At 34.9% G+C, this 27660-nt stretch overlaps 3 protein-coding genes across 4 annotated transcripts; 1 reads left to right on the top strand and 2 right to left on the bottom strand.

The window, feature by feature from the left end:
• The first annotated feature begins 9020 nt into the window (after window positions 1–9020).
• si:ch211-217g15.3 (uncharacterized protein LOC368914 homolog) lies at window positions 9021–10952 on the top strand. Its single transcript, XM_051651935.1, has 4 exons — window positions 9021–9099; window positions 9241–9307; window positions 9673–9710; window positions 9869–10952. The coding sequence occupies exons 1-4, from the start codon at window positions 9092–9094 to the stop codon at window positions 10422–10424; spliced, it is 669 nt and encodes a 222-aa protein (XP_051507895.1). The 5' UTR covers window positions 9021–9091; the 3' UTR covers window positions 10425–10952.
• A 3906-nt stretch (window positions 10953–14858) lies between these two features.
• On the bottom strand, window positions 14859–18898 carry LOC127414186 (enoyl-CoA hydratase, mitochondrial-like). Of its 2 annotated transcripts, none has more exons than XM_051652000.1 (8): window positions 18721–18886; window positions 17290–17591; window positions 17068–17195; window positions 16883–16982; window positions 16653–16757; window positions 16402–16521; window positions 16003–16070; window positions 14859–15911 (listed from the first exon to the last, which is right to left on the bottom strand). In XM_051652000.1, exons 1-8 carry the CDS (start codon window positions 18729–18731, stop codon window positions 15846–15848), a joined length of 900 nt encoding a protein of 299 aa, XP_051507960.1. In that variant the 5' UTR covers window positions 18732–18886; the 3' UTR covers window positions 14859–15845. The 2 variants fall into 2 exon arrangements, with proteins under 2 accessions (XP_051507960.1, XP_051507961.1); XM_051652001.1 differs by having other exon boundaries at window positions 14861–15911; window positions 17290–17487; window positions 18721–18898.
• A 950-nt stretch (window positions 18899–19848) lies between these two features.
• Window positions 19849–27627, bottom strand: LOC127414187 (galectin-related protein B-like). The gene is made up of 5 exons (XM_051652002.1): window positions 27460–27627; window positions 26935–27021; window positions 26758–26846; window positions 25011–25200; window positions 19849–23842 (listed from the first exon to the last, which is right to left on the bottom strand). The coding sequence occupies exons 1-5, from the start codon at window positions 27490–27492 to the stop codon at window positions 23699–23701; spliced, it is 543 nt and encodes a 180-aa protein (XP_051507962.1). The 5' UTR covers window positions 27493–27627; the 3' UTR covers window positions 19849–23698.
• Window positions 27628–27660: the final 33 nt, after the last annotated feature.

Below are 27660 nucleotides of genomic sequence, written 5' to 3'. Positions count from 1 at the left end.
TAATGAGATATATGCAGAACACATTTCTGTGTAAATTGTCCCATTGAATTAAATGCAACATTTTACATAGAAATAATACACAGAATTTTTTCAGCTTGTGTTTATATAATAAAGCCCCTTGTCTTTAAAATCAGACCTCACCAATGACATTTTATTAAAATAAAATGTCACAAATTAAAATGTCAGTGATCTGGTTAAAAAGCAGTATGTACAAAATATATTTAGAGAATTGCTACAAGATCAGGCTTTTGTGCAAAAAACAAAAAACAAAAAAAAAAAAAAAATATATATATATATATATATATATATATATATATATATATATATATATATATATATATATATATATATATATACACTGCCGTTCAAAAGTTTGGGGTCTCTTACTCATTCTTTATTATTATTTTTTTCTTCACATTTTAGAATAATAGTAAAGTCATTTGGAATAGTAAATAATAGTAAAGTCTATGGAATAACAGAAATGGAATTATGGGAATTATGTTGTGACTAAAAAAATTCAAAATAAATAAAAAATATGTAAGAATTTTAGCATCTTCAAAGTAGTCACCCTTTGCTTAGAATTTGCAGACATGTACTCTTGACATTTTCTCAACCAACTTCTTGAGGTATCACCCTGGGATGCTTTTTAAACAGTATTGAAGGAGTTCCCATCTATGTTGGGCACTTATTGGCTGCTTTTCGTTATTATTCGGTCCAAGTCATCAATTTCAAAAACATTTTTTCTTATTATTATAAAATTGTAGTTTTGTAATGAAATAATTTAATATGGTGGCACAATTATATTTTTGTCTACAAATATAATTTCAAACATTTAAGCATACGCCTTCAGATCAAAAGATTTTTAAGATCACGTGAAACATTTCAGTCAAGTGTTTCAAAACTTTTGAACGGCAATGCTTATATATATACATACATCAGCATGTTCAAATTGGTAGACATCTGCTGGACTGGAAATTAGAGGTTTTAAGTCATAAAAGCTGAGTAATCAATCAGAATCAAATCTGGCATGAACTATATATTTTAGAACTAGAGCGCATGAACCAGTAAATATCATTTTCTGCCATTTAGCCCTTAATGTACCCGAAGTATATTTGGTTTTGACAATTCAATACAACCTGTGGTTTCACAGATTTACGTTGATATGTCAAAGTAGTCAGACAAATTAATTGGTGAGAAGCCGAACAGGGGCCAAAAGAATAATTTGGGTGACACTTTGTGTTCTAAAGTGAGGCATGCAGTTTTGCTAAGGTTACATCCATGAAGGAATGTGAGTAACATGTCTCAGTCCAATGCCACAGACTGCACTTCAACCAAACTAAAACAAATAGTGTTCATCTGCAAATGTGGAGCCAGCAAAATAAACAAATCAAGTTATTTTCACTGAGCTTAGTCCACAGATTCAGTTCAAATAAAATAAATGTAAAAATCGTATATTTGGTGCCAGCATGCTAAAATCTCTCCTGTTATGTTTGGGTAATTTTTTACCCATTTAAATGTTACAACAGTCAGAAAAAAATTAAACTTAACATTGTATTTGTTGAAAATGTCTTTGGATTTTCAACCAAATTTAATAAATGAGTGAGTAAAAGAAATTGTTTAAAAATGTTATGATAATTTATATATATATATATATATATATATATATATATATATATATATATATATATATATATATATATATATATGCAATGCCAAGGTGTTTTGGGTGGTTACTAGGGTGTTGCTAGATTATTAAAAGGTAGGTGGTCACTCTTTAAGATTTACGCATTTCAATTTGTAAACAAAATTAAATGATCAAATTGAGTAATCTTTAATAAAATAAAATAAATACTGAATATTTAAGTTTTATTATTTGATGGAAGTGCCATGGCAATTTGATGGAATTTTGTTATGAAATTAAAATATGTATATCTCAAAAATAAATACAGTATATACAAAACTGTAGTGTTGTTAGGGCATTGCTAAATGTTTTGCTAGAATAGATGATTGCTTAAGGGCCCAAGTCAAAAGAGACCTTCTGATATTCTGATCCCTAGATGTGTGGGGACCTTTTCAGTGGAAGGCTATAGGATATTTTGTCTGCAGAGCAGGCATTTTCATTTAAAAATAAATACAAATCTTTTAAAATATAAACCATGATTCTGTATTTGTTTCACATAGATTCAGAATGTAAGTATTCCAATTATCAGCTCTTTTTTTTTTTTTTTTACTCAAAATGAAAAGTTTACTGTTTATCTGTAAAAGAATAGTACTACTACTGACATATAGGGTGGCGCTTTTTATTTCATTTAGGACTATGAAGGCTTGTGTTAAAAGCTTAGTTTAATGTTCATGTTTATAATCAAAAGGGACATGTGCTTTAAATATACTGTCCTCTACCATGTCAAAAAAGTTGTGAGGAATTTTCTCACAAAACATAAGGGTTAAAAATAGAGTTTATAGAATATGACAAAGGAATACCATCATTTTAAACACACTGATTACCTTCAACACAGTGAATTTTAAGCCTTGTTTAAAAAGCTATCGTGTACACCTACAGTACAAAAATGAATTGATGTCATATTCTTAAGGCAGTTAACACTTTTCATTTTAACATTCTGTGGATACAATGCTAGTAAATACAGCTGTAGCAGAATATAGTGCATGCTAAATAAAATGTATAATTTTAAGCTGTACAGTTTAGGCATGTACTGTAGGTATAGTATAGATTCTATATGCATGTGGCAGAGGGCAGCAGTAAGCATGGGCAGAGTTTCACACAGAACTCGTTTTTCGCTGTTAGCTGCAGTGAATGAGCAGTATGCAGTTCTGGAACATTCCTGAAGAGACTCAAAGGAGAACATACACAGTGGGAGCTTGGACCCAGCCCAAGAAAATAAATCCAGGTTTACATTTTATGAGTAAATGAGATCATATCTTGTCAGCTCTTGAAAGTTATGAGACAAAAAGGCATGTCAGTGCTGCTGTTAAATCAAGATATTTCATTTAGATTTGATAACTGATCATTTCTACACAAGGAATTTGGTTTGTGTGGGTGTTGGAAGTATGGAAATATGGTAGTGATGATGTTGCTGACATCTGTGGTTAAGGATTATGTATTAATAAATCATCAAGCTCTCAGTACTGTATTTGTTGAATTAGGCACTTCTGAGGAGTCTTGGATCTAACTGTCTAAACACATCATACACACAAGTGTCATGTGTTTTATTATTATGTTTTTCTTAATAATTATATACCAGATCATTGAGTAATTCTTCAGCTTTTGAGTAGATATTGAATGACTGGTGTGTTTGTGCTTGTTTCTTTTTTTTTCTTTTTTTTTTTTCAAAAAAGTATGTAAAGTAAAATAGTTTTTCCTACTCCCTTAAATATATTAATGAAATAAGTGTCCTGAGATATCTCACCAGTCTCTGTGACAGCTGTAGACTTTGTAAACAGCAAACAAAAATGTGTCTGCAGACCGCGAACATTGACGCTTTTCACCTGTCAATCATTTTGCTCGTTCTCATAGTGTTGTATTTGAAGCGGATCATTGAGGCTATGATTCATGATGATTGTCAGTTGAGGGCGCTATGTTTCCACTGTTGAATTTGACAGCCACTGGAACAAACAATGCTGCTCTTTTGCTCGGTTTTGGTCTCAAAATGATCTTTGGTGGGTGGGGTTTTGGAATGAGGGGCGTGGCTTATTCAATGGCTCAGTCACATGAAAGCTTCAGAACGCTAAAATCGCTTACAGCACCTTTAATTTTGTGGTTGGAAACCCGATAGACCTTATTCACAGCAACACCATCTTTGATTTTTTTTTAAAGGAATGACAATAAGGCTGTGAGGGATAGATGTACAGTGTCTTCAATGGGCTGTACTGCAGTTTAAAGTGTTTTTGGATCGTTCTAATGTTTTCCAGATAAAACATTTAAAAAATATCTTTCTAAGGACATTCAGTAGACAAAAAATTCCAGACAACATGAGTTGTGGAAAATCAGATGTGATCAAAGAGCTTTTTGCAGCTTTATACCGTGCGTGCTGTTGAAGAGATGGTAAGCAGGGTTGGGAGGGTTACTTTTTAAATATATTCCACTACAGATTATAGAATACATGCTGTAAAATGTAATTTGTAACGTATTTCGTTAGATTACTCAAGGTCAGTAACGTATTCTAAATACTTTGGATTACTTCTTCAGCACTGGTAGATTTTTTCACTTGTTTTGACTATAAAAACTCTGCCAGTACAGTAAGACAAAATACACTTGTTAAAAATACATTCTCTGAAAAATCTAAATATCTTATGCAGTGTTGTTTCTAAAACAAGATAAATCATATTGATCTTGTTTTAAGGATTTTTAGATATTTTTACAGGAAAACAATACAAAAATTATCAAGAATATGATTTTTGCCCTAATATCAACGGTCTTACTAGAAAAAAGAAATTATGATCCAACGTGAATTTTCTTGATAAAAAAATATGATCGTGCCTGGTAACTTGTGCATGTAAAATGGCTAGAAATAGCATTTTAGCTTAGCGTAAAGCTGACAATTTACACAAGGTTTATTTCTATTTCTTCTGCTCTAAACTTACTTCAAACTTACTTCTCTGTCTGCTCGTATGAATGTAACACATCATAAGAAAGTGTTTCACCGCTGTTCAAATGCACTTTGGATCGCATCATTTATATGTATAAATGTTTTCCATCTGAAAGGACTAAATATTAAATGAAACAAATGACAATAAAATGCAAAGTAATCAGTTCAGTAATCAAAATACTTTTTGAATGTAACTGTATTCTAAATACCAGTGATTTAAACTGTAACTGTAGTGGAATACCGTAGTTACTTATATTTAGTATTTTAAACATGTAATCCCATTACATGTATTCGGTTACTCCCCAACCCTGATGGTAAGTCTGTCCCTCACAGCCTCATTTGTCATTCCCTTTAAAAATGGCGCTAGCGTGAATAAGGTCTATAACTGTAGCAACTGTTCAATATAGGTATATACAGTATATGCAACAGTGAGTGAATATAAAGTTATGAAACTTGGTTTAAAATAAGCTAAGTGAGCATGTAAGGTCAGGAGTGAATCACACCCTCAAAATTATTTCACCTTATATGCAGTGTTGGGTGTAATTTTATTAGAAAGTAATTAGTTACTGTAATCTGTTTACTTTTTAATCAAAAAGAAGTGTAACAGATTACATTTTAGCATTTGTGTAATCAGATTACAGATGCTGACTTTCAATTAAGCTAACTACTTGTAAGTACATAATATTCTTTATGTAGAATACATTTAAAACATGAATAAGGTTCATATGTACATCTTTTTGCATTACTGTGACAGCTGAAGAGTCACTAAGGGAGAAACACGCAGTGCTGAGTGTATGACAATTAACAAGAAGGAAATATAGATAAAATATCGATATTTTGAATTTGTTGAGTGGAAAAATAGAAACTTTCTGTGAAAAGTGTTTTAGAAAGTGACTTAAAAGTAAAATAATTAGTAATGTGATTACTTTTCTCATAAAGTAATAAGAAGTGGAATTTTTTCCAATGTAAGTAATTAATCTTTTGTAATGGTTTACTTTTTTGTTAAGTTATCCAACACTATTTACATGAGCTATCTAAAAAGAAATTAAGTCAGTATTATGAGCTGTTGTCATAGCGGGAAGAAATCATCTGGGAAACAGACTATACAGAAATCCTTGCACACTCCATGTTTTATTGATAAGATTTAATACGATTTATTGATGTTGCAAATTATAGTAAGTTTTTGTTTAAGTCCCTTCTTTGTTCTTCTCATAAACACTCTTGTGTCCCTCTCCCTTGCAATATTTCTATATACAAAACCTGATTACCTTGGCAACAAGAGAAGGTGCTTGATCAGGCACAAGGTCCACATAACTGGCCCCAATAAATACTTTGTAGCACTTAATTTAGTTCCATGCTGTGGGCCAATCTCCTACAGTCCGTCACTCGGCAACTGTGTGGCTGATGGAAAGAAAAGGCACAGCAGTGTCTATTTAATTAAAGCCAGCTTGGCTGGGTGTGGCAGTTCATCAACAGAGTTCAGCTCAATTTGTTTTCGAAGGAGCCACTGAAAGAGCCATTAAGGGCCATTGATGCCCCACTGCACAGAAGTTATTTTTCTTGAGTTTCAGTGTGCAAAAGCAGAGGGCATAATTGGGGAAACTATTATTAAATAAGGATTATATTGACAATCCTGTTCAAATTTTTTAATAACAATACAATGAACATATGTTATAAGAGAATGTACACTCATCGACAACAACAGAGGCTGAGGGCCAGAAAAATATATTTTTTATATATATTTTCTACTTTTCAAACTTCGAAAACAAATAAAATCCAAATCTATAAACATCAAAATCAAAAACTGTAGAAAAAGAAAGAAAGAAAACTATGACTGTCACAATGATCAGAACTATTCATGGCAAAATGACCACCAACCAAAATGAAGAACATAATATCACTTTGTCGACTTCAGAGTGAAAGAAAACCAATTGCAACAAAATTCAACGCAATTAACATTTAAACAAAATCAATATATGGAAATGTTCTGTAGAGTGAACACCCCCTTTTCACTTTAGGAAATAGAGTTTTAATGGCTCACTGCAGAATGGTGATCTTACCAAATAAAATTTTTCTGAAAAACAGATTTAGCGTATATCTCTGTGAATATATATTTTCTATTATATAAGCATTTACGTATCTGCTTACCCTCAAAACCTTTAAAAAAAAAAAAAAAAAAAACAGCCAGAGCAATTGCATCAAATAAACTCTGCATGAAAATACCCTGAAAAAATTATATTCTGTATTATTACAGTTATTTTAATTACTTTCCATATTTTAGCTTGATGAAGACATGGCAAAAAAATTATTGTGTACTGCACTGTTATTTAGATAGAGTCAACTCAGCCTTTACACAAGTGTGGTTGTTCCACTAAGCAGAAAATCATACCATAGGGCTGTTTAGCATATTGCACTCTGTTGTGTTTAGACCTGGTACCACAGCAAAATAAAGTAATAAAAAACAACATTTGATGGGTTTTGAGGCATGTTTTTAACATATGCACTGAATATTTGGGATGAAAATTCCTTTAAGTACAATAACCTTAAAAGACACTCATTTTGTGTATTTTTTAAGTACATCCTGCACACACACACACACACACACACACACACACACTCACAGTATACAATATACACATAATAATGAATGTCTTTATGTATCAGTATTTATACACAGTTTATAATCTTTATATTTATATTGTATTAAGAATTATTTATCTAAAATGTCAGTATTTATTTATTGTAATGTCCTGCATGACTGCATTAGTATTACAGCCTGTCTAATTACAGGTAAGTCAGTGGTGAGAACAGCTAAAAGTTTTCTACAGAGATGCCTTGAAGCCTTTGTTAATAAACTGACAAAAATGAGAATAAATTCCTCGTGTGATGTGTGCCACACATTTCCTGTGCTGAGAAGCTATAAGTCTGAAACAGCCTGCAGATGACGGTGACTCAAGTTGTCTCCAATCAAGCCGTGAGTAAACATCATCTTGTTCTTGATCTTGCAATACAATAACCCTAATGGCCAAACACTTGGCATTAATATCACAGAATGATTGTCTGCCTTCAGTCTCATGCCACACAGCTTGTGAGTGTTTGCTGCAGCACAGATTTTGAATCAGGTCCGTGGGAGATGAGAGAGTCTCTAAGGGTGCTGTTAGTCACCATGGGCTAGCGATCATATTTACAAAGGGGACTCGCAATGACATTCACATGGAATTGCGGTCTTTAGCTTTCTTTGATTTTGTAGTACTTTAGATACATTTGTAGATCAGCTGCATGCAATTTTAGGCCACAAACACAAAAAGCCAATCTTCCTCTTCAATAGTTTGTTCATCCACTTTAAAATAGCAACTTATAGTTAAGTCAATATACTGAACATTAGTTAACTTATAGTTTTCACATAAATTGATCAACATTACACAAATGTCTATTGATACCATTTGTTTTAGGGTACTATTGTGAAGGAACCTTCAACGTGGTATGATCTAATTCGTTTATAGTTCAGCTTGCCGTTCCACAGTTCTGAGGCTCTGCGTCTACATGAGGTGCGCAGTGTAACCCGGTTACTGAAGGGTTGTGTTTATATTTTATGCTTGGGAAAAGACCACCACTTGGGTGGCTGGAGCCCTGTCAGTATCCCGAGGTCTCAAGACTAATCTTAATCCTTAACCTAAACCTGACCCTACAGCATTTTACCCGTTGTGGGACATCTCTTGGTTCGTCCATCTCAAACATCTTATACCCAATTTCACCCAATAAACCTGGATATTTATTAGTGTAAAACTGTACACTAATAAGTGTAAATAGTCGTGTCACTATTAAATCAAAATGACATTATTAACCATACGACCCTTTTCAAAATTAAGCATTTCAAAATTATTTTTGCGCTTTACACATTTGTTTCTGTCAGAAAATTAAGCGCCATGGAACAACTGTAGTCCGCAATAATTAGATTACTAACTGATACCACACGCCTGTCAAAATACGATTTTCTTAGCTGTGCCTTTCCACGGTTACCCACTCGTCATTACATGTAGCCAAATATATTATTTAATCGTCGATAACGCTTGTAAATATTGTGATAACTGCGAGCGATTATGTGTTCAATTGTGCTGCACTTTCAACCCTAGCTTTCCTTTATCATCATAAAAGTTACGTAAGATCATAAAGTGAAGTGCAGAGATGGCACATTTGAAACGGAATGCTCTTTGAACGCAGCTTTGCATTGCTAATAGCCTAGTAAAAAGTAGACCTAATTAATAGAAAATTATAGTCTACGCATATTTTCAAATTGTACTCATTTTATTTTCTATTAGATTTGCATATGAATGAAACAGCAAAATTCCAATTAGCACAAACTTTAGTGCCAAGTCCGTTTATAGCTGTACTTTGATCTTTTTATTATAGGTACAATTATCTTTCCACCACAGTTCCAGAGAAAACAACTTCACAGTTCGTTGTTATATACAGTCTAAGGAGCCAGTATGATCAGGTGAGGTTTTTTTGCGGGGGCTTTAGGATTTTACATAGCTGTTTCTCTCTGTTTTCAACAAAATAGGTTTATCTCTTTCTTATTTGGAGCAGCAAAATGTTTACGAGCTTGAACACTATTTTTTTCTTTCTCACATTAAAGGTTTTCTGTTCTTACTTGCCTATCAGTGCTGCTGTTCAGCACCTCAGCCATGCCATACAGGCCCAAGGTATGTATATCTTCTCATGTGGGCACTCTTTAATTTACAGCAAAATATTTGCACAGTCTTTGGTTACAAAAGACAAAAAAATAAACAATGACTTTGGTCTCTTTTAATTACAACTGTTGTTACAAGGGCTATCCTGACCCTTCTTAATTCATTAACAAGAACAGGATGTAAATATTTAACGTTAAAACTTAATTTAACATTTTCTAAATATATAAATCTGTGATTTTTACTGCCATTACTGTAAACAGTACTCTTTCTCTGACCTCTGATAAATCTGAAACCGATAAGTTCAGCATATACTTAATATGTTAAGACAGTTTAAAAATAGTTTTTGTGCACTAAAAGGTGGCTTGTTGCTTTTACAGGGGAAAATGGTTGGCAAAGCTGCTCAGGACACAGTGGAGTAAGTACTTTTTTGTCTTGCCTTCTGTACACTGTGAAGGATCAAAGTAGGTCCACATTTTACAATCTGTAAAAGCAGAGGTTTGTATTTCTGAAATCTTGTATTGTACATTGTTTAATCAAACATTACGAAAATTAGATATTCTGTTTCCATTGTAGATCTGATGATTTCAATGGGAAGATGATGCTGGGAATGAAGGAGGTGGAGCCACCACAGGACATGGATAGTACTGATTTTGACATTGATCCTGACATGTTGATATGGAAAGCTGTAAAAGAAGAAATACAGCAGAAATACAATAGACCTGAAGAGGATAAAGATGCTCTCTATCACCCCACTGAAATTCAGCTTGCAGCTGAACAGCCTGAAACCTTCTTTCAGCCACTGGTACGTGATCAGGTACGGATGTATGATAAACCAGAAGAGGATAGGGATTATCTGTACCATGGCATATTTGGTGAAGCTGACAGTGCTCTTAATAAGAAGCTCTATCCTGAAGAGCCAATGAGAGGAGAGAAGGATGCTCAAGTAATTGGAGGTAATAGCAGGCGCCTGTACTCAAGCCCTGAAGAGGACAAAGATGGCCTGTATCACGCAGATGTCAGAGGAGAACCGTCTGACAAGCAGGCTCCACCGATGAACATATTCCCCATTCACACAAAAAGGGTCCACACAGAGCCTGAGGTAGACCTGGATGACCTTTATCATATTTAAGCGATAATAAAACAAGTGATGTAATGTCTAAATGACTGCAACACTGGATGTTAATTCACTATACAGTATGAATTTAAGTCTCTTTTTTACAACTTTAAAATAAAATGTGTCTTAGTATGACTTTTATTTAACAGAATTAAACATAGAACAATCAAAGAAGGTTTTTTGTAAGATCAGTATATGTCTCTAACTCAAAAACACAACAATGATTTTGACCATAACTGGTAAGCCATAAGGTTGACTAAATATTTTTATTATAATTTTTTTATAAATGCCTAAAAATAAAATGATAATAAAACAATGGAAAAATCAGAATATTAGTCAACTTTCTGACAAATGTCTTAAGTATTTATTAAGGAAAATCAGTCTTAAGAACATAATATTCAGAAGCTTGATTGAGATGGCGTTAACTGCCAGCATGACTATTGGCCAGCCAATTGAGCTACAGCTGTTGCACAGAAGAAAAAGAAAAAAACAGGAAGCTTACGTTTGACAATGTATGTTAAGTTTGAAAAACTTTAATTTTTGGAACGGAAGAAATGCAAGCTAAGTTATTTGTTAAATTGTATGAATCTTACAAATGAATATATATATATGATAATTACAGTATAGTTATGTATTATGCAAGCTAATAAATTTTACAAGAGTTATATTGACTTCTTAAATTAAAGTCATGTTAATAAATCTATGATGACAAATTTGAAAACTGCCGGTAGTAACAATATAAGTGAGATGTTACATGGACAAATAATTTGTATTCCCTTTGTGAACCCAGCTTGGTCAAAATTAATTTCAGTGGTGATGAACAGTTCCCATATGAGATCAAAGCTTACATCAGATCCTGCTTATTTCAGGAGGTCAGAGTACTGGTCCCATACAGGCACTTTAAGCCCTTTCAATTTGTCACTTTGCACAAGGCACAAGGTCCATGACAGCTGCCTACCAAATCAGACCTTATTCAGTGACAGACATAACCTGTTTTTTTTATTATTATACAGTTTGGAAAATAGTTACATATAAGTTTTTCATTAGAAAAACAAGAAATCAGTGTGTAACTTTGTAGTTTTAGCATAGCCATTTAATAAATAAAAGATGACAGAATGTAAGGAATGTTATCACCAACCGAATCATCATAGGTATCAAGAGGAAAAAGCTTCAATATTGCCTGCAACACTTCTGGTATACCCACATCTTAAGGAGTAAAACAGAACATATCAGAATCAGACTCAGAATGAGCTTTATTGCCAAGTATGCTTACACATACAAGGAATTGTCTTGGTGATAATCGATTACCTCTGTTAAACAATGCAAAATTACCAGTGACAAACTATGACAATCATTTTTGGCTGTTTACTCAATTCACCCATTATATTAAGAATTATTTCTGGATGAATAGATATTTTGTGCTTACAAAAAACGACCATGGTAACCATGACTTGCAAAATATCAGACTGCTATTTCTACTAACTAAACCATAATACTGTGGTACTGTAGGCTATATAGCCTAATATGATATCTCATTTAAGAAGTGTGTACATTTTATATTTGTACAAATAGATGTCCACAAAACGTGTTATAAATTTTAACTAGAGGTACAGAAAAGGTTCTCTTTAGGGTTCAAACCCAGTGACGGCCCTTGTACCTTAAACAGTAGCCTGAGAGTGTATATTAATGACAGTGCGGCCAACGAAATGAAAAGAGTTTTAGGTAGAAACTCTATGTCATTTCTACAGTATTTTGGTGGAAACTGTGGTTCTCATGTAAACAGGATTTGGACGCTTGTAGGACACATCCCATCTCATCTCCACCGGACCACATTTACAAACAAATTAGGTTGGAAAATTTGCGTCTGTGAGAATTGAAAAAAGTGATAAACATCACATTCCATGCATGGCGTGCATTGCGTGTATATCCTATTAGTGCTGCATTAATGCACCATTGCTAATATTAAGACACAAAAGATCAAAGCTATGACAGATGGAACCGTGTTGTTTTAATTCTGATGCTTTTCAAGAGCATGTACTTTGGCTCAGAGATACTAAAATCTTGACATTTTTTATGTGACTTAAGCTACAAAGTTGAGTGACATTTTCACGAAAATGAAAGCGCAAGTCAGGTAAGAAACGCTGCATTCCCCTTCTGCTGGATCAAACTTAGGATTTATCATGATCAAAACATTTTTAAATGTTCAGTTTCATCTAAATCAGTGACATGATACATTCTTTTAAACGCAGGCTATATGTCGTTTCGGAATAATCTAGAAATGGCTCTTGTGAAACAAGAACCTTCGGCTTCGGAGTATAGGATTTGGCTAGACGTTTGTCTGTTTCGACTTACCTAGTTCATCTCCATGACCCATTTGCGCCAAAACATACAATAATTAAGGTGTAAGTATTGAGGGGATTTCTTTTAGCATAACCATTTCAAAACTGTGACAGTTCGGACGAGAGTTTGTACGGAGTCATGTGACCTTTTGGTATTTTTCAGTTGGTTAGACACAGTAAGACCAATGTTTCAAACGCAAGATGCGTTTCATGACTCTCCCAAGTGCTCAATGACTGACCGACCGATTTTATACTATGTGTTCAAGAGCGTCTTTGTAAGAAGTTAGTGATGCTCACACCCATTAATGTTCAATAGATGCTATAAAGCGCTCACAAATGTAAAAAAAAAAAAAAAAACGAGTTTGAAATATGGCATATAAATATGGCGATAAACAGGTTACGTGCATATTTCTGACGTTAATCGTCAGTGCGAACCAGTGTAGTTAAGCTCGCTCTAAAATGTTGATGAAATATCCGTGTGACATACTTCACGAGGACATCAGCTGTAGTGTGACAGGTTACAACACTTTCAACTCATTTTCAAATATGTGCACCTGCGTGATAGCCTACATTTACCGCGTGAATTTAAAAATGATTGCTGTTTACCCTATTGGGTTAAAGTATTGCCTATATTTTTTAAACTAAATTACTTTGGCACAATCCAAGAAATGTCTGGCAGATCAAAGTCGCAAATAGTTTTGTCTGTAAACTAAAATGAGATTAATAATGTGTTAACTAATCTGTTTTAGTTCCTATGGAAATCATTATTTTAATATTTAAGTTACACTCGAGTCCAAATCAAGAACGAAACGTCTAGACGCGTAGCAGCTTTGAAGAGGACCTTCAAGTGTGGTTGTAATTCAGGGAAATTTGCTCCAATAGAGGTGTGTGGAGGCTTTGCAGCTGCGAAATGTAGAAAGATGGAAGACTGATGGAAGAAAAGATATTCGGAGGAGCCAAGACTGTCTGATCAGTTCAAAGCTCTTTTCTTTTACCGAGGAACCATGCTGCTCCCTCTTTGGTTCTGCTTTTTCAAACGAGTTTATCACGCTATGAGGAGCTGCCTCTGCCAAAATGTAACGTTTTGCCCCTTTTGTCTACGCTGAGCGCCTCAATTCGGTCTACATTTATTATTTTGACCTTTCGTTAGCAGGGGATAGACTTCAAAGTGGAACCTCTCTTATGCTGTCTTTAAGGAGACCTTTGTGCTGTGTCGGTGTGTGGAGAGAAAGTTTTTTCTCCTCTTTTAAAAGTTTTGTTCCAGGGGCTGAGAAGAAAGCTGGACTCTGAGGGGAATATTGAATGAAAATTAAAATCAATTAGGCTATGGACTTTTGAGAGTGTTTGGAAAGACGCCGTGCGAAAAAAGCAGAGGTTTTCAAGTGAGAAAATGCTCTCCGTTGATGTGCAATTGAGATGAATAGGCTCGTCCTATAATTACATTTGCTGTGGTTCATTTGGACGCTGTATTGTCCAAACGTATTTTTATTATAAATAATGTTTCAATTTGTACTTTGTTTTTATAATACAAATGGTCATTCTAATACGTAAAAGTAGGCTGTAAGTTCTCTGCTGATCTTTAACCTGACCAATTATTGAATTAAATGGCAATACGTTTTACAGGTTTTGGTTGAAAAGCAATGCTGCGACATTTTCTGGAGTAAATTAAATTGCATTTAGCCAATGTAATTAAAAAAGCGCCTGCAAAAACAATGGCAAAAACCTATCGAATAAGCACAAAAAATGGGTTATTTATACATCATTATACTAAAAAAAGTATTGAACACAGTGAAATGTTTATCACGTTGTCACTGTAAAAAAAAAAAAAAAAAAAACTGCTATGAGCTGGAACAAGTTTAGAAGTTTAAGTTTTTAAAATCTTCATTTTTCTGAGACTTTAAACAAGCTATCTGTAATGCGCACGATGGTTAATAATAATAACAACTTAATATGCCGAACACATGAACTAATTGAGGAAATCACTCTCACTCAGTAACTTGACTCAATTGTGCAGCAGTGAATAGCTACCAAAAAAATAAATACAAAATTACCTCACTTGATTCTCACATAGAATTTCACATAAAATACACTCAGAAATGGGAATTTATATAGATTCAATTAAGATCAGTAGCCTACTAAAATGAAAACCATTAAAACTGTGGAAGTGTGTAGTACTTTTAAGACTTTTGTGTAATCTTGTGTGTTTTTTTATTTGTATGATTACTGTCGTATTTCTGTTGTAGGCTACCCCTGGTTCTTTTGCAATGTTTTGAGCATCAAAAAAGAAAAGAAAAAGAAAAAACGTAGAAATACATTAATAGCACCACCTAGCGAGGGGTCACTGCGATGTGTTACAGGTCTGAATTAATTTCCATAATTAAAACTGCCAGATCAGCATATTCTGTATATCAGGCGAATTAGAGTGGGTATGAAAATCCGTATTTTTTTTTGAGCATTTCAACAAAGGCTGGCATAAAAGAGTATGATATTTTATACACATTACTAATACAGACTTTTTGCAAAACCATGAACAAATGTCATAGGAATTATAACTACAACTACACAAGTTACTGTACTGGATCACTCTATTTATAGTGTAAATAAGCAAACCTTTTCAAGAATTCATAAACAGCCCTTGATACTTTAAGTAATTTCCTATCCAAACAAGGCTTTTTTTCTCTCTACTAACATACGAGTATTCTTGCAAGCATCTGTGTCAAGCACATATAATGTCACCAGACTGTACGATACTTTAAAGCTTTTTGTAGGTGAATAAATCAAACAGCATTTACAATTCATATATAACAAAGGACATAATAAAATCTTTACATTTGATTAGATAAATCAAGAATAATGCACAAGAAAAGATAAACTACTGGGAAGAGTAAATGTGAGCCCACTGGACCACAGTCTTTAAGATGTCTTATGAAAATGTTCTTTGAAACGGCTTAATGTATTTTAAACAAATATTTAATATATATATATATATATATATATATATAAAGCAGTTAAGGCAAAGTAGAGTATTTTAATATCAGCATTTGATCATAAACTAAATATCACTGTGTTTAAAAATCACCCTATTTTCACTGGAAATCTAATTGTCCTGGAAAGCAGCCTTCCTTTTCTCAACAAAGGCAGTCATGCCTTCCTTTCTGTCCTCCTGAAAATTAGAACACAGCAGGTTCACGAATTATGCAATCTCTTGCCTCAGAAAAAGAAAGGAATAAATGGAAATAAATAATGTGACACACCGTGGCAAAGGTCGCATGGAACAATCTTTTTTCAAGTCGACTGCCCTCAGCTAAAGTCAGTTCAAATGCTGTAAGCAGAGGACAAAATAAAACTCAGTTTTTAAATGAATACTCTGGACCACATGCATGCCTTTATTAAGGACCACCAGATTTAAATGGATTCATCAAATAGTGAAGGTCAATGGGCCTTGTTAATGAAACACGACTAGACCGAATATTTGTGTAAATTGTTCATAAATGAATTGTCGTTTTGAATTATAAATTTCATGAGGCCCAGTGTGTGTGTGTGTACAAATACTGATATGCTTTAAAATCTAGGCCATGTCCAAATACAGGATTAGCTTTTATTTTAACAATAAAAAAAAAGTTTTGTATCTTTTGAGTTAATGGAATCCTTACCTGCATTAACAGCTTCCTTTGCCATAGCTGAAATAAGCTTGGAATTGCTGGCTATTTTCTCTCCACATTTGATAGCTTCTGAAACCAGCTGATCCACAGGGTATACTTTACTTACCAGACCTACAAGTTAATACATTAGCCCAGATATTAAATTGAGAGACTGAGCTTACATATGATATAGTTTTACACCAACCCAATAGGAAGCTGTACCGATAAAGTAATAATGCTAAAGAAAGATTTGAAAGACAAACCAGACTGTTTTGCCTCCAGAGCTGAGATTCGGTCTCCTGTCAGGACCATCTCCATTGCGAGGGATTTCCCCACTGCTCTCGTAAGCCTCTGAGTGCCACCAGCACCTGAGGCCAAAAAAAAAAAAAAAATGAATGTGATTTCAGCTGCCTTTCAGCTCTCAATGATTAACATTCTGAACTATGCTGCTGCTGCTGCAATCATTGCACCTAAGAAATCCATAAAAAATTACCAGGGATGGTCCCCAGCAAGATTTCTGGCTGTCCAAACTGTGCCTTCTCTCCAGCGTAGATTATATCACACATCATGGCAAATTCACATCCTCCACCAAGCTATGTCCACAGGAAAATAACATATGTATATTTGATCCTTGACGGAAAAAATTGTGTTGTACAAATTAACTCTTTAAATACCTACCGCAAACCCATTGACAGCAGCAATAACAGGCTTTTTGATTCTTGATACTCTGTCCCAATGTGCCAAGAAGTTGCCACCATAGCACTCTTGAAAGGTTCTGTTCTGCATCTCTTTAATATCAGCTCCAGCTATTAAAGCAAAACATTTTAATAACATGTAATCAGTACAAATTGACAATACAAAAGACATTATATAATACATATTGTCTTGATAGTTTCACACCTGCAAAGGCTTTTTCACTCCCTGTGATGACAATTGCTCCAACTTCACTGTCAGATTCGAATGTATCAAGGGCTTTGCCCACCTCACACATAAGTCCATCACAAAGAGCATTCAGGGCCTTCGGTCTGTTCAGCTGGATGAAACCAACATTCTTCTTTTCACCTTTTTTGTCAATCACTATGTATTGATACTGGCCACCTGCAAAAGACATGTGGGTGGGGGCCAATAGTTCACCTAAAAATGAACATTCTCGTTGTATACTCACCCTCAGGCCATCCCGGATGTGTATGACTTTCTTTGTTCTGTTGAACAAAAATGTGGATTTTTAGAAGAATATCTCAGCTCTGTAGGTCTTCACAATGCAAGTCAATGGGTACCAAAATTTTGAAGCTCTAAAAGCACATAAAGGTAGCATAAAAGTAATCCATACAACTCCAGTGGCTTAATCAATGTCTTCAGAAAAGATATGATCATTGTAGGTGAGAAACAGATCAATATTTAAGACATTTTTTACTATCAATCACCCCTTTCACTTCCACATTCTTTTACATTTGTTTTTGGTGATTCACATTCTTCAAGCATATCACCACCTACTGGACATGGAGGAGAATTTCTAGTAAAAAAGGACTTAAATATTGATGTTTCTTGACCACACCTATCTGCTTCTGGAAATATAGATTTAACCACTGGAGTCTTATGGATTACTTTTATACTGCCTTTATGTCCTTTTTATGGGCTTCAAATTTTTAGTACCCATTCACTTGCATTGAATGGACTTACAGAGCTGAAATATTCTTCTAAAAATCTGTTTGTATTCTGAAGAAGAAATTAAGTCATACACATCTGGTATGGCATGAGGGTCAGTAAATGATGAGAATTTTCATTTTTTGGTGAACTATTCCTTTAACATGCAGTCTCAATACATTTCTTTTAAACAGTATTAATGATACTTAATAAAGATAACTTGTAGGGCATATAGTATGTATTACTCCATTACAGGTCACAAGCTGTCGTGGCTTTTATTATGTACGATATAAGTTGCCCGCATTTGTAAGAAATTTGTCAAGGGTGAAAAGCCATATTTAGGCTAAACAAGTAGTTTCAAATGTACACAAGCACTAAGAAGGAAAGCTGCAGGTACTGTAAAGTTATTCCAACAATTAGCAGGTCAGCAGGCTGTGCACGGAGCTAAAGACGCATTCGGCAGGCCATGACATTATAGGATTTTTAAAAAAAAAAATTTAAGATAGTCAAATCTGGATAAAAAGTTACAATTTGCACCCATTTCGCTGTCAGAACTTGAATATATGGCATTTCATTACACATTCATTCACACAACCAGCGCACTTGGATGACGCAAGTTTCCGGCAAAGCTCGTGAATGACACTGAAAAAGAAGACATTGTTTTTAAGTAGAAATATTTCCTGTTACCTGTACTGCATTGCCTTGTTGCTGCTAATGCAGATGGCACTAATCTATGTTTGAGAAGTAACCCTGTGGACCTGTAGAGTAGCGCCATGGTTGCGCGGAGTCAACAACAGTAACGTTACTGTCACTGTGCAGCTCTGAAGACATGCTGGTTGGCCCTGGTTGGTGACGTCACATCTAAGCCTGGATGCCAGATATAGTAGAAAATCAAAACATTAGATTTAATAATTTAATTGAACATTTTTATTGTCGCTTAAAATAATTATTTTGGCAAAATATTTCAAACATAATCACCAGCACTCATATTATTTTTTTTAATTAATTAATATCATTTTCAGAAGCCCTGTTCAGAATGAAAAATAAAAAAAGTTGTTGTACCTTTAATTTAATTTTATGTTTTGTTGAATAGTTGCATTTGTATTGTGCACAGCCTGCAACCACAGGTTGGTTGTTGCAAAATGGTATTATGAATGCAATTTTTGAATGTTTGTACAATTTTGTATTTCAATAAAGGGGGAAAATATATGAAAATCTCCCTCCTTATATCCGTTGTCCAGTGCTTACAATGCTAATAAATTCAAATAAGCCGTAAATTGTTTTTATCAGATATTACACATAATCCCTTCTCATATAAACTGCTGTCTTTACTGCGCCACATCTACCTCAAAGAGGAGATTTTAAATTGTTCTATAGTGTTGACCCACAACACTCCGTTCGTGACGAGAATGGAGATGGCAACAATGTCCAATCTGTTTTTAGACGCATAGCTCCCTCTATTGGTTAATTTTGTCTTTTTTTTTTTAAATGACCTTCAAATTACACAGCTATTTCTTGTCTTTTTTTCTCTTTCTTTTTTTATATATAGGTTAATGGTTAAGAAAATATTATGTGTGGTTTAAAAAAAAATAAATAAAAAAATTGCTCCAATCAATAAATTGTATTTGATAATTCTTTCTACAGTATAGAGATCAGCCAATAGAGGGGGCTGTAATCTTGCTATATATTTACAGAAATTTTGATCATTTTAACTGTCTTAATTGTGTTTGAGAACTGGCAAAGTGCCAAGCAGTTTTAAAAATCAGGTTAAGTTTATGCCAAGTGTGAATATAGGAGAAATTAAATTACTTCAAATGCTTTAAGGATTGGTTTATTGGTGTGTAAATCGGTTAAAAAAAAAAAAAAACACGAACTCATCAAGGTTACAAAATTCATGAAATAACAATACCTTGTCTAAAACCAAACACAATCAATAATGCACACACACATACCAATTTTTCAGATAAACTTGAGTTTGTCCTGGTGACAATGTCAAAACAGTATAAATCACTTGGATGAAAGATCTTAAAATGTACATTTAGGTAGTAGTAATGCACATTTTTATATGCACTACCCCTTTTCATCCAGCTGCCACTCTTTAGGTGTACCACATTGCAACATATCTTAAGTGAATTCTGGGGGCAAACAATACCCTGACAGAAATTAAATAGAACTTGAAATGCAATTAAAAACTTAAAGGGATAGTTCACCTAAAAATCTCTCATCATTTACTCACCCTCATGCCATCCCAGATGTGTATGATTTTCTTTCTTCTGCAGAACACAAATTATGATTTTTAGAAGAATTTCTCAGCTCTGTAGATTCATACAATGCACAAGAATGGGTGCCAAAATATTGCAGCTCCAAACAGCACATAAAGGCATCATTAAAAGTAATCCATACGACTCCAGGGTTTTAATCCATATCTTCTGAAGCGATATGATAGGTGTGGGTGAGAAACAGAACAATATTTAAGTCATTTTGTGCTTGAAATTCTTCTCCTTGCCCAGCAGGGGATGATATGCATGAAGAATGTGAATCACCAAAAACAAAAGAAGAATGTGAAAGTGATCCGTTTCTCACCACACCAAAATAGCAGAGAAATACTTCTAAAAATCTTAATGTGTGTTCAGCAGATGAAAGAAAGTTATACAAATCTGGGGTGGCATGAGTGTGAGTAAATGATAAGAGAATTACATTTTTGGGTGAACTAACCCTTTAAGACTATTGGTGTAAACATTAGTAGAAATTCTGAACTATAAATCCCAAACACCACATCCATATTTCAACAGGCACATTTCAAGTTCTGAAAGCATGTGAAACCAATTTCTACTCTCCAAATCTTGATGTAACTCATGAAAAAGTTTGAACTACATTTTTTTTTCAACACTACGAACTAGTTCAAATAATGGGCCACTTTATAAATATATATAACCTGCTGATTGTCCTCCTGAAATAGTCCTTAAATAAAAAATAAAAAAAAATACAAAAAAAAAAAAAAAAGACATTGTAAGGCTCTAAGAAGAAAGCTCTGAATAGCCATCAGAAAATAAGAAATATAAAAAAAAGATACATATTAAAAAAAAAAAAAAAATGAAGCATACAGAGGCCTCATTTAGTATATGTACATCCAAAGTTTAAAGGTTATGTACCAATAGTTTGCAGTTAGGTACCATGACATTCATTTTAAGGATTGTTACAATTTATTTTGAGATACAAGCCAAAAAATAGCATTGGAGATGGAAGCATTAGAACTAGAATCTGTTATTAAGAAGATTAGTAGGATCATAGGGAAAATACAAAAATCGGCCTGTTACAAGTCAACACTATTGCCCTTAATATGCTATGCTTCACCTGTTAAACTTTTGAACAAGCCTTCTCCCTCCCTGTTTTTCAATTGTCCAAATGTTACACCTTTTGGATATCCTGACAAACTTGCTGTTCAGAGACAAAATGATGCCCAAAATGATCAGCTTCACCTTTAAAAAAAGCATCATACAGAATTAAGCAACTTACACCATAAAGAATTAGCAGTAATAATGGCAATACTGTTAAATGTGTCGTGGTGGCCAGGCTTCAGCTCCTAAATATGTCTCATTTAACTCTGCATATCAAAATGTGTTTTGAGGTTCAATATTGATCCACAAGCATAGTCGGGTTTAGGGAGGCCCCAATTCAGAATGGATGGCGAAACTATCAAGGCCCACCCACCCCAGTCCGACAAAGGGACAAGCACTTGCTCAGCCTCAAGATCATAAAGCCCCTCCTCCCAAAGGTCGCACCCTAGCATCAGCCCCGTCCACAAGAGGATCATTGTTAGCTTTACAAGACAAAGACATGTTTGTGGTCAAAGACCATATTGCTTGTGTTGCAGTACTGATACTTATTCAACTAGCTCTGCTTGAACATGAATCTGAGGCACATGAACAATTGCAGAAAACACCAGCCAGTATAGAGACTGATTCAAGTACAAACAGAATGTTGTTTTCAAAACAATAGGGAGAATAGAAAAGTTCCTGTAACAGGCTTCGGGATGGGCAAGGAGGAGGTGGGAACCGGCAGAACAGTCAACATAACTTTAATGACATAAATCAACTTAAAGTGGCCGCTCTAGAACTGGCGCCTCAGGCTAGTCTTTTTCCCCCTCCCGGCTGATTAGGAAAATTCAGTGTCAGGCGTGTGTCCTCATGGCCCGGCCCCACCCACCTCCTCATCACAGTTCCCTATTGCACTCAATAAATATTCTAACTTCAATGTGATTTGGATCAAACTCTGATGAGGGCAGATGGATCTTGGCTGGTGTGAAGTACTCTGTGGTATATAATAGCATTATGCCAGACATTATTCCATTACATGACATTCAGTCAAGCAGTTCAGTAGAGAATGAAAAAAAGATCAGCATTTAACTCCCTCTTAACAGGAAGTGTTTAATGTCTTCCTGGACACAAGCAGTGAGTGAGAGTATAATATTACAACATTACACAATATAACAATACTGACCTTAATACCCAATATTATAATACTGACCGATCAGAAGAATGTTAGGTTTTAGCACTGCAGTGCAATGAACACATTCAGAACTGCTGCAAAGACTCTAAAATGGGCAAAGGGTCAGAAAAGCGGCTGCTTCCCACGCAACAGTAACAAAATTTCCAGCATCCCTCCTCCTCCCCTCCTTTACAGTATTTTTCAAAATGCCTATACCAGTTATTTCAAATTTGTTCTAGCTCTTGTTTTGGTCTTTTACCTTAATGCACTCCAGGACTAACTAAACCATTATTATAGGCTACTTTTGTCATAAAATATCGAGTTGGCTTGGAAAATAATTTTTGGATGATCAAGCCAAAATTTTTTAAAGCCATCAAATAAAATAATACTCATGACAATCAACAATATTTTAGTGCATAATCTCACAAAAAATGAATAGTTGCAATAAACAAGAAAGGTACACTATTTAAAACATATCTGCTATACACCCTGCTACAAAAGCCGGAGATCAAATATTATCTCCCCCACCCCCCCCAAAATATTTTGGTAACTGAACTTAAAGAGTAAATAATGCAGACATCAAACCAAACCAGGGTGGAATGCCAAATGTAAAATCTGAGCTCCATATTCTAGCAGCCACTTCAAGATAGTACTTTGTACTTCTAGACAGCTTATCTTACACAATTTCATTCTGATTTAGACATTTGTTTAAAATGATTAAGCAAGCCAACGTCATCCGATTTCCTGAGTCTTGGATCAATTTTGAAACTACACTGCAAGACTACAAACACGCATACACTGGCAGTGTCTATTCAGAGCAGCTAAATCCCAGTGGTGCATGGTACTGCCAAAGAGTGCATTTCAAATTATGCAATCCATGAAAAATTACAGACACTAAAAAAAACAAAAAAAAAAAACAAATAAGCTACAATGTGTAGCAAAGACACACATTTGATTTTGCAATCTTTGACCAACCTGTTATGATACAATACTCAGAAGTCATTACAATAAGTAGTTAGAGGGGAAAAGGGAAACAGAGTGAGTTTAGAAAAATGCAGATGATGTTGATGCCTTTGTGTGACCGACGGCCCAGAAGCTTTCGCTGCTTGTGGCAAGTGCTCAGGTGGGCGTAGTCACCTGTGCAAAGTCCTTTCTTGAGCGTGCTCAGATTGCTTGGTTAGCCCAGCTTAGTGATCTGAAGACTCCCATCTATCCTGATCATATTAATGGCCAGCAAAGACTTTACTTTGTGATAAAAGTCAAACAGCTGGTGTCCATCCACAAAGATCCTGAACCGCTGGTGCTCACAATGAATCTCAATCTGTATAAGAAAAGGAGAGTTTGAGTTTTTATTTTATTTTAAGAGTGAAAGGAGATTAAAAGAAGCCTTTATCAGTCACTGAGACACATTGTAGAGAGTGCTGAAAGGAAGTACTTGTCTCACTTTGCATGACTGCTTATCTCAGCTCAACATTAGGAAACGGTTGAGAATTGATCTGGTACTGAAATGACCCATTTTTTTTCCGCCTTCAGCCCCATTTACAAACAATAACCACTCGTTATCTCCCAGCATCTTTGCCCATTGTGGTCATACAACTCTCTGCCATATGGAGTAATTCTGTAATTGGCTATTATGAAGGAATAAACCTATTTTACAATACACCCTCAAGACTACAGTACATATTACTCAAAATGAAAGAAACGATAAAAAAAATAAAGTTATGCATTTACAAAACCATGCTCGCTCCTGTAAGATGCTCAGATTTTCTCAAAGCAACATCTACAACTCACTCTCTAAAATACATTTGTTCTATTCTAAAGAGCATAATCAATACAGTGAAACACATTTCATCCCTTCATTCTAATGTTATTGCATTTATTAAATGCTAATAAAAGAGATATGTAAACATAGATCTCTTTGGATTTGTGGAGGGGAGATGCTTTGTTAGTATTTAAAGTAATTTAAGACACATGATGATGGTAAATTATACGACATCATACAAGAGCAATCACTTAAAGAGAATGCAACTTTTGAGGGCTGGGCTTTGCGATAGAAGTATCTCAGACAAGTGATTAGTTTGTGTGCCTCTGAGGAGCTTGATGGGCAGTTTTGTGCATGTGTACAGTGATATCAAATTGTAGGCCAACCCGGCAGGCAATTTTGCCATAGGTTACCATTTAGCAGCTTTTTCTTTTAAAAAACAGAACGTTTTCAAAATTTATATTTGAGGTATGAATGTTATTTATATAGTAGAACCGTTATTCTAAAACTCCAGAGGGAACACCTGGCTAGAAAATGCTAATTCTCATCCTGGTTTTAGGACTACAAATAGAGCAGCTCTATACAGGCTATAATGTTTTACAAAATATAAAAAAAAAAAAAAGTTAAATACAGAAGGTGTACTGTAGCTAAGCCACACACCCCCTTTTTCCAGGACTCATTGGGATTGAGCTAATTAGAGATTCAAGCATGTGGATGTCCTCATTACCCTGAACGGCTGGTCTGGGATGAAGGGGAAGTAAGCTATGGTTGACTCCTCCTCACTCCATTTCCCCGAAATCTTTGCATTCCTCAGGAACTGCCGGTCAGTGAATCGTGCGTGGAGTTTGAGGGCCACATCCGCAAGCTCCTCATCATCCTTGTCACCACCATGGCCAGACATCAAACTGATGTCAAAGCTGTGAGAAAAACATTTGGCACGTAAACCCTGTTGAGCCCAGCATATGTTGTGTGTAGGATGCTGGTTTCTGGCATGGAATGCTGGTTTGCTGGTGTCCTGACCGGGTTTCTTTACTAGCTTAAAGGGTTAGTTCACCCAAAAATGAAAATTCATGATTTATTTACCTTTAAGCCATGCCAGATGTGTATGACTTTCCTCATTCAGCAGAACTGAAATTAAGAATTTTATAAGCCCATTTCAGCTCAGTTTGTCCATATAATGAAAGTAAACTGGTGCCAACAGGCTGCTGGCTGTTTGACAGGCCAAAAGGCATATTTAGGCAGCATACAAGTAATCCACATGACTCCAGTTGATCAATTAATGTCTTCTGAACCGAATCGATACATTTGTGTAAAAAATAAATAGATAATTAAAACTTTATTAACTAAAGGCTACAGCCTTTAGCGTCAGTCGCTAGTGCACCTCTTGAGGCCAGGGGAGTGAGGTTTATACACACTGTTAAACTATCACTTACCAGCTAGCTCCCGTTACACATGCCCGTTTGCGTTTCTCCCATTCATTTCAATAGAAGTGGCCTATCTCGGATAAATAATCTCTGGTTAAAATTTTTTCCAGTGTTTTTAGATGAAAGCTTTGACAGCAACATCATAGCCGTTTATTTAATGGTCATTTATGTAATGTTGGTATTGTTTTCTGCCCTTAAAATGAACTTGATGTCTCAATGTTTTGAATTATAAACTTTGGCCTTGCACTGTCATTGCTGTTAGATTTAATGTTTATTTTATTCATGTAATGTTTAATACACAACAATGTCATAAATAGCTCGTATTAAAGTAACAAAATAAATAGAATTAGGTTGAAAGTAATCCCAAAGTAATCGGATTAGATTACATTTACCCAAAAATGTAATCTGAGATTACATTGCTGACTGCATTTTTTGTCATGTAATTTGTAATCAGTACCCAATTACAATTCACAAGTTATTTGCCCAGCACTGCCAATACCTGGATTCTTTCTACATCTAACGGTCTTGTGTGTCTGTGCATTTCCTTAAATTAAATCTCACTGTATCCCTACTCATCTTTTTTTGGAGTTGCTTGCAAGCTGAAAGAGCCCCGTTATGTGCCATCTAACTTGTATAACCAATTGCCTGCACCTCTATTATGGTGAAGCAAATGATTCACCACAGATAAATAGTTATTTGAATGAGTGTTTCCAAGGACACACCTTATGCTCTCATGCTTTGAGATTTGTCTCTTTGACAGCCAATGTAAACACCCATCAACAGTCAGCAGACACATGTAGTGCATCTGAAACAGAGCTCTAGCCAATGCAAGGAATCTCATAAAACTCAGTGGTAACATGGCAGCATAAACAGTACTAATTCCCAAAATACTGTCTAGGTAGGTAGCTCACAAGGTTTTGAAACAGCATCTCCCTGTCAACTGTCAAATTGTGGACATGAAATAATAGTTTTTTTTTTTGTTTTGTTTTGTTTTGTTTTATTCATTCGTTCAATTGTATGATAACTAATCCCATGCCAATGCAAGTCTACCTGTCTGGCTCTGGATCAATGATGCCCATGACAATGATCTTCTTCCCAGGCCTCATCCCACCTTTGATCCGTCCACTGAAAGGAACTGTCTGGAATATTAGATTGGGGAGGGAAACCGTAAATCACACAGTAGACATCAGTACAAGCTAACAACGACGTTTTTAAAAGAGACTCTACCAGAATGCGCGAGATGTCTTCTTTATAGGGAGAGATAAGTCCAGCATCCCCGAATGAATTGTTAAGGTGAAGATCATCTTCGGTGTTCTTCCATAAACAATTAGAAGAAAAGGCAAGATTTATAAGTTTAATGCACATTTAATTCACTTAAGATGAAGCGTGCTGCTATGTTGACAATATCATTCATTCAATAACGAGAGAGAACGTTTAAATGAAGATACAGATATTTAACAATACACCGACATGCCTTCACCGCATCTTTCCTAAAAGAGATTTAAGAGAAATAACATAGGGGCTGAAAAAATATTGTTGCGACGCTTCACGTCTGCAGTACACTTAAATAAATCGTTCAGAATTGTAACTGAGGGAGAGACAGAGGAACAAGTCAAAACCTCTCGTGTGATGGATACAGATTTTATATTAGATACCCTTCATAATAACTGTAATATCTACATTATAATACCTGCGCGCGAACATGAAACTCTGAAACATTGTATCATTTCAACTGTATTATTTGTTACTTACTATCGCGTCCTTTTCCATGCTCGCCACCGCCATCTTGAACAGAATAACATAAGATGCTAATCAAAGGCGGTCCAGCCCAGGAATCTGTCAGTGTCGTGGTAGATTACAGAAGGAGATGCAATAATAAGGTGTTTAAATTCAAGTAAAAAAATAGTAACCTAAACAGAAGTCTTTCCTTAAAGAAATAAACAACTCTATTGT

This window comes from Myxocyprinus asiaticus, chromosome 23 (assembly GCF_019703515.2).
Source record: "Myxocyprinus asiaticus isolate MX2 ecotype Aquarium Trade chromosome 23, UBuf_Myxa_2, whole genome shotgun sequence".
Classification (NCBI taxonomy): Eukaryota; Metazoa; Chordata; class Actinopteri; order Cypriniformes; family Catostomidae; genus Myxocyprinus; species Myxocyprinus asiaticus.
This window is presented reverse-complemented; position numbering and strand designations above follow the sequence as displayed.